This window comes from Montipora foliosa, chromosome 6 (genome assembly GCF_036669935.1).
Source record: "Montipora foliosa isolate CH-2021 chromosome 6, ASM3666993v2, whole genome shotgun sequence".
NCBI classification, from domain to species: domain Eukaryota; kingdom Metazoa; phylum Cnidaria; class Anthozoa; order Scleractinia; family Acroporidae; genus Montipora; species Montipora foliosa.
In genome coordinates, this window is record NC_090874.1 from 52,182,925 (window position 1) to 52,190,424 (window position 7,500).

At 37.9% G+C, this 7,500-nt stretch overlaps 1 protein-coding gene across 1 annotated transcript; it reads right to left on the minus strand.

Moving 5' to 3' along the window:
- Positions 1 to 460: 460 nt before the first annotated feature.
- On the minus strand, positions 461 to 4,443 carry LOC138005710 (galanin receptor 2a-like). The gene has a single exon (XM_068851894.1). The coding sequence runs from the start codon at positions 3,374 to 3,376 to the stop codon at positions 2,297 to 2,299; it is 1,080 nt and encodes a 359-aa protein (XP_068707995.1). The 5' UTR covers positions 3,377 to 4,443; the 3' UTR covers positions 461 to 2,296.
- Between the last annotated feature and the right edge of the window lie 3,057 nt (positions 4,444 to 7,500).

Below are 7,500 nucleotides of genomic sequence, written 5' to 3' on the forward strand. Positions count from 1 at the left end.
GAAAAATATAAACTTTCTCCGAATTGGATTCCTAGTCTCAAAAACACATAAGATTATTTGCTGGTAAAATCTTTCGTGAGAACTAAACAGTTTCTTAAATTTTGGGTACTGTTTGTTTGATTTGTTTTATTGTTTATGAGTTCGGTAAAACAAAACATTGCGCAATCGAGTTTCTGTGTCAAGATTGAATTTTATTCTAGATCCTGGTTGATAAAGGGTGGATAACTCAATCAAATAGAAAAGTATTTCCAGTTTTGCTGGCGATTGTTCGCTGAATAATGATGCGGGACCTATAGATGTCTTATTTATAGATCATTTATAACTTAGTCATCGTCTTCGATGCCTGAATGGCGTCTGATGACATAATTTGGTTCGACATTTTGTTACATAAGAATTGAAAACGTGATTTTGTTACACAAGCGGCCAGAGAAAGGCACTTGCGCCCCCTACAGTTACCAGGTTAGGAATCATCAGACCGATTCGACATCGTTTGGCGATTCTTACAAAATCAGCTCAGGTAGCGTCTTATCAAAAATGACGCTTTGAAACCCTCTGACGATGCTTGTCGCCAATTTATTAGTTTCATAATTTTTTAAATTAACAGACATTATATCAGTCAGAGTAACTAGACAACAACCAGTAAAAGAGTCGGGAATCAAGTCATTCTCGACGGAAACATTTCCTTATATTTACAGCGATGTTGAAATTTGTCGCCGGGCAAACCAAAATGAGAAAATCATGCATGTCAAATTACGTCTACTTCGCAATTTTATCTCGTTAACAAATAAAGACAAATTGAAAGCTCAACTAGACCAAGTATAAGTTAGTCGCCGTCACCGTGATGTCATGCAAAAGACATATGACAATGATCTGTGTCATTTTTTGACTGAAACCTATTCATCGCCACAGATATTTGCATTGGAAGGATAATGGCTCTTTCGGTGGTTCCAAAATTATGTTATGAAATTACAACGGTAAGAATTAAGGTCCTTCTCATAAGTTATGACATAAGGCAGGGAAATTCAATAAAATTTGCTGTTCATACAGTTGTCTGATGCTAAGAATTGTGGAAATTTAACGTACAAACTCAAAATAATTTAACTTGCAAACTCAAAAAAGGACAGTTCATTTTTAATCATCTCTTAGTTTATCCATTGGTTATGCAATTCGTTAGCATTCCACCAAGGGTCTCATTTCTTCGAGCTGTATGTTGAAGAATCTGCTTTTTATCTGTGATAGATACGTTAACTTCATTTTGACCTTATGATCTTAAAGAGATTACTATACATAATTTTGCCTCGTAATTTTTTTTATGCAGCTGTGGTTTTAAATTGCGGATTATTTTAAAGGCGCTTTAGTGTGGCGGATATGATTCATGAATGATAGTGGTAAGAGCTGAGAAATAAATCCCTAAATCTCAGCTACAATGTTAATTTACAAATAATTTCCCGCAGTAAACAGAATTACCCGTTGAGAAAAATTACCTTTTAATTATTACATAACATGACAGGCACTGGCGGCGATATGCCCAGGCCGTTAAAGAGTTCAGTCAGTCCCACTGATAAAATAAACCTGGATATAATTAACATCAATTAATTGTATTACTGACAAGAGATTAACTTCCAAGAAAAAAAATTGCATTGAAGTTTTTTCAAGTTAAAATTACGATTGCAACTGCATTCCTTGTTTAAAGGGGCTAGGTCACGCAATTTTAGGCAATTTCAGCACTGATCGAATGGTCATAGAATTAACTAAAATATTAAAATAACTGTTCAAAACTATAGAAGAACTCTAACAAAACACAGGGAAGGCAAGAAAGAACATGGATGGACAAAACTGGAGAGGATTGAAATGGATTGAATTTGGATAAATTTGAAAAACGTCTGCCCACCTTTTTTCAAATTTATATCAGTCTATATCAAAATGTCATTTACAATGCTGGAAAATCATTTTCAGTTGTTATGTGGCCGTGATTTTGCAAATGAAAGACTCTTGCTCTGCCAATTTGACGTTTAGAGCTCATAATTAACAAAATTAAACAAAATTACCTAAAATAGCGTGACCTAGCCCCTTTAACCTTAGAATACCAAGAAACTTGCGGACACTTTCCAATGTTTCAAGAAGATGACTTTGAAAATTTTAATCATCTTCATGCACGCTGCATGCCCTGTTGCTTCCATTTGCCAGTCGCCTGTGTTATCGTTGGCACTATGCACCTCAATTGGAAAGGACGTTCAGAGGCAGTGCAACTGCGTTCCGTAACGTGGAGTGTTCCACCATGTATGAGGGTTTCTTACTAAGTGGATCCTGAAGGGGCCGCCGTCAAGATTACCGGGACCTGTCGGTTCCTCTTCGTTATACTCGAGCGATTTCTACTGGACGCTGATGATTTCCAAGACAGCGCTCTTTTGGCCGCCTTGCGATATTGGGAGCTCATAAGTCCGAAGATAATAGGCTGACAGCAGCTATTGAAGAAGGCCAGCCACACGGTTGCGATGTAGATCATATTGCTTGTAAACGATGGCTTTGCGGTGCTTTCCAACATCCTCCAGCATACATAGGCATCATGAGGAAACAGAGTCCATGCCGATACGATGACCACCACAACCAACATAACAACAGCTTTCTTTCTGGTTTTGAGGGCTTGGGGGCTTACTTGAACCATCTGCGAGATAGATTCGATGTCGTCTTGTTCTGCGTTTCCTCGGCGACAGTTTATCCTTGCTTTGATCTTAAAGATGGTGACAACGTGGAGGCATATCATAAACGTGAGAGGAACAAAACGCAAGGCAACTGCTTGAACAACGTTAAATCTCTGCCGAGTTTGAAATGAAGGCCAGTCTTCAATGCAGTAAGGAACTCCATTCATCTCCCTTACTGTTCTATAGCTCAGGTAAACTGAAGACTGAATAATTCCAATGATCCATCCCCCAAGGACGAGGTATCGAACTTTCGTTCGTTGGGAACGCACATGGAACGGAAAATGAACGACCAAGAATTTCTCGACCCCAATTATCACGAGGGTGAAAATGGCAGCATTGGTGGCAACGTTTTGCACAAACACGACAAGCTTACAGGCTATCAAACCAAAAACCCACTTGCCCAAGATAAATACATGAAGAACGAAGACAGGGATGCAAATGAACGTGATCAGAACGTTCGCAAAGCTGAGGCTAAGGATAGAAAAGTTCGTCGAGCTCCTTCGAAGACGTTTCTGCTGTAGTATAATGGACATGAAGGAACAGTTGCCGACGAGGGATGGAAGAAAAATCAAGGTGAAAAGCAAGATGATGATTACTCTGACCTCATATGGAAATTGGCATTTCACTGATCGACAATCTGTTGCACCGGTCGTGTTAGAGACTGTATTGTTCATTTTACCCTGGGCTACGAAGAGTATTTGCAGTTACAATTCGAAAATTCGTGTGTACCTTGGAGGAACACAAGCTTCAATGAAACGCGTCTGACAAGAACTGCAGAGACCTCAGAGTTTTCACCCCCTAATTAACAACTTTTCATTTTTTCTTATCTTTAAACACCATTAAGACAGGCAGGTGTTAAAAATTGATTGACGGTGTGTCCATTACCCTTTGGTGGGAGACATTACCATGGAGTATAAGCCATTGTTATGGATCCTAACCTGCCGTCAATAGGAAGAAACATACTCATATAAAACTATTGGTTTTGGATGGGAATATATAAACAAGCTTTCAAGCTTACAGCGGGGAATAAAAGCCGCTCACCCGAATTATTTTTGTCGTTTTTTTTCTTTTTAATAAAGAATTTAATATTGAATTTGCGGCCTCAATGTGGTTTGTTGCTCATAAATCCAAATCATTTGCATCTTGGATCAAAAGCTGTTAGCATATTTTCCGGATGGATCTGACATAAGTTGTTAATGATACAGGAAAATTTCAAAATAATGAGACATTTTTAAAGTGAACTTAACCCGAATATGTAATTGCACATTTAAGTCGTCTTCTGAGACCAAAAAAGACTTAGAAAATAGTAAACTAAGAAGAAATCATTTTACTGTAAAAACAAAAAATCTAACATCGGGATTGGAATACATTATTAAAATACTTAGTGACACTCACGGGAGGGAAATAAAGCTAGACATCATTAGATTAAATCCGAAGTATCGGCAAAAAGGGCATCAAGATAACGATCAGTCCACTTCTGTAAGGTCGTGAATCTTTGTCGGCGGCGAGGTGGCGAATGTTTTAAAGTTGAGGAAGCGTATATCAGTATACTGAGAAATCAGTGCTACCCCAGACTGAAATATAACTCAAGATTTTGAAATCATATTATAGGTCTTGAGAAAAGTACTTTCTTTCAAAAGACTGGAAAAAGAGTGATAACCTTAAAGTTAAGTAGTATCAATTAATAACGACCAGTTTCTTCGTCATTATTGAAATTGGTGTTACTTTGTTTGCAGTAAGTACTCACATGGCCGTTCATTCAACATTGATTATAAATGCATAGAAGTCGTCTACACTTTATCACAAAACAGTGTTTCATACCTAAATTCCTGAAGGGATGACCTTAAGATCGCCTTCCTTTATCTTCTGTTTTCATTTCACGCAAAAGATAAAGCAAGGCGATCTCTAACATGTGAAAAAAAGCAACATTCCTGACAGGATGATAGCAATACTGATTACTGACTATCAGCCTTGATAGTTACGCAACAGTACTGAACTCTTCGATCCCTAGAATAATCAAGCAACATTTCATAGATGGGCAAAAAAATCCCCTTAATTTTCCGAGCTTACAGTAAATATTTCTCCCTTAATGAATTTAATGGGGTCGGGACATGAAAGAGTGACGATAAGCGGAACAAATTATTTGAACTTTTTATAAACAAATAACGTTCTTATCTTCAACAGTAATGCGACCAAACTAACGCAACATACTCCATAAGTTTACTAGCCTTTAATTTAAAAAGACGGTTTGGCAAACTTTAATCGTTGATCCAGTAAAATGTTTGGGATTCGTTGAAGCTGTAGCAAAACATTGATGTGAGAGCTGAATGACTGGCCGAGCGATTTTCACAGCACTCAGGCGTCGATGGTTGTCAGTAAATCATACGGTATTATAAACTAACTTAGACGAGATTCACGTGCTTGCGTAATCAGCTTCAAAATTTCATGACCTCTATTTAACCGTCCACTGATCGAGTACCTTGTATTCAGTTGTATTCATCACCATCATCACGACAACCACAAACTCAACAGCTACATTTTCTTTTAATATTTTTAAGTAAAAGATCAATGATTTTAAGGAAGGAAGCTTCAGCCTGGCTCATTTCATATTGCATCAAAGTTTGATCGCCTACAGCCCCTTCTACCAACATTAATAACTTCGTATTTAATAGTTCATAACGTTCATTTTAATTATGAAACTTCGCCGAAAGGTGATCTCGCCACAAGAAATAAATATTACAGAAAACAAAAGAAAAAAGCCTATGGTGGAAAGGATATAATAATATACATCCCATAGCATAAAAGACATCACGTTGAGTGTCGATAGACACAACTAGTAATATTTCTGTAATTTGTTGTTTTATTTCAAGTGTAGTAAGTACCACCCCTAATGGCAAGACACTTCTACATTTCATTTCCGCTTTTCAGCGTGGTTTCAAGGGTATTACATAAGAAATTAAGACGGGTTCGGAAATACAGCAATCGCAGTTGCATAATTCTTGAAAGAGCTTTAGGCTGCTCTTAAAGAATAAAGGTGGTCATTATTAAAGAGCAAATTGACGATACGAAAGGACTCTTTCATTGGAATCGATAAATACCATTAATCCCCGAAGTGATCCAAAACTCTATTACCACAGAAAGAAAACTTAGAGCTTTTAAACCCTTAACCAATACGAATTGACCCCTCGGGACAAATCAGCAGCAAATTCATCGATGGAGAAAACGAGGTGTTAAGTTTAATGGACGCACTTCGCGTCCGTAATGTACTTAATTTAATGGGCTGAACCTCAAGTTTGCAGGCGTCAGCCTGATGTCTGTGATTTTTATATTTATAGACATGGCTGCAGCAATTAAACAGTCATTTATCTCTATTCTAATAGCCTACGTGTGCGGCCACACGTAGGCTACTATTCCAATTCGGCTGTCGGCTGGCGACGGTCGGTCGGCTGCAAGAAAGTTCGATTTCATTCCGCTCATGGCCACTGATCAAACACCCGGCCTTGGACCGTTTCCACTAACGTGGGGACTGAGAACACAGGAAAATTCTAATTACGAAACAAAGTTATTGCAAAAGAGCAAATTCACATGCTTCGAGAACCTTCCGTAAGCTAAGCTTGAGTCAGTGGATGACAGCGAATGTGAAACCGACAAGGTGATTAATGCAACAAAAAGGTAACTTAAAACACCGTAGTTGTTTCTGAATTGTTAATTGGCCTGAGACCAGTTGTTCGAAGCTAAATTTACTAGGTAATCCTGCATTAGTTGAAATTAAATTTACTAGGTAATCCTGCATTTGTTGAAATTTAATTTGCAAGTTTGGCTCGACGTGGTTGCAGCAATTGATCAAATATATATCCGCGATTTATATTCTACTTGTTGTCGGCTAATGTCGATCACCTCCAATTGATAATAATGCATTAGCTGCTTGAATTGATCAATGTAAGAACTTGAGCAAAATAAAATGGTCAAGGTGTGATGTGGCCTTGGCCTGAAACCATTTGCTTGAAGACAGATTAACATAATCCCGGATATCTGCAAGTTGAATTTGCAAATCTGGTGCCTCAGCCTGTTGCAGCAAGTGATTAAATAGATATCAATCTCTATTATACTCGCTGTTATCTAACGACGATCACCTACAATAGATTGATCCTTACAATTACGACCAGCAAACTTCTCGTTTCGTAGGTAATGTTACTAACTGTATTCATTGTTGTTTTTCAGCTACAATAGATCGTTTTCACTTTCGTGGGTATCACGCCAACAGAAAACTCATAAGTCATGAAACAAGATTTATCGAAATCCCGACAAAGGCCTGATGCGACACTAAACGATTAATTGGCCTAATTTCAGCCCGACTATTTTTTCCTTCATGATGATTTTTGACGGTGAAATAGAAATGGTTGTAATCTATCCTGCCATTACATAAGCCGTAACTTATGCGGATGCACCCGTAGTAGTTGTTCCCGACTCAAACGTGTACCATATAAATAGCACGGGGGCTTAACAATGTAACATTTCGCCATTTTATCAATCGCCTTTTTTTTTACTTGCGCATGCGCATCCAGTACTCCAATACGTGTAATAATATATGGAAAGGATTTACTAAATGATGATTTCAGGTGATATGACATGGCACACGTCAAGTCCCCTGTAAACATAATATCACCCACTCCCAGTCAACGCTCATAAGAAAATGAAATGGACCAAACCTCTATGCAATTTATATAATCCTTCCATATCCGGGGTGAATGAATGATGACTAGCTTTATTTACATGCGGTTAAAAATATCAGTCTTAC

Coding starts and splice junctions, on each gene's coding strand:
- LOC138005710 (XM_068851894.1), bottom strand. CDS start 3,376: ATGAACAATACAGTCTCTAACACGACCGGTGCAACAGATTGTCGATCA.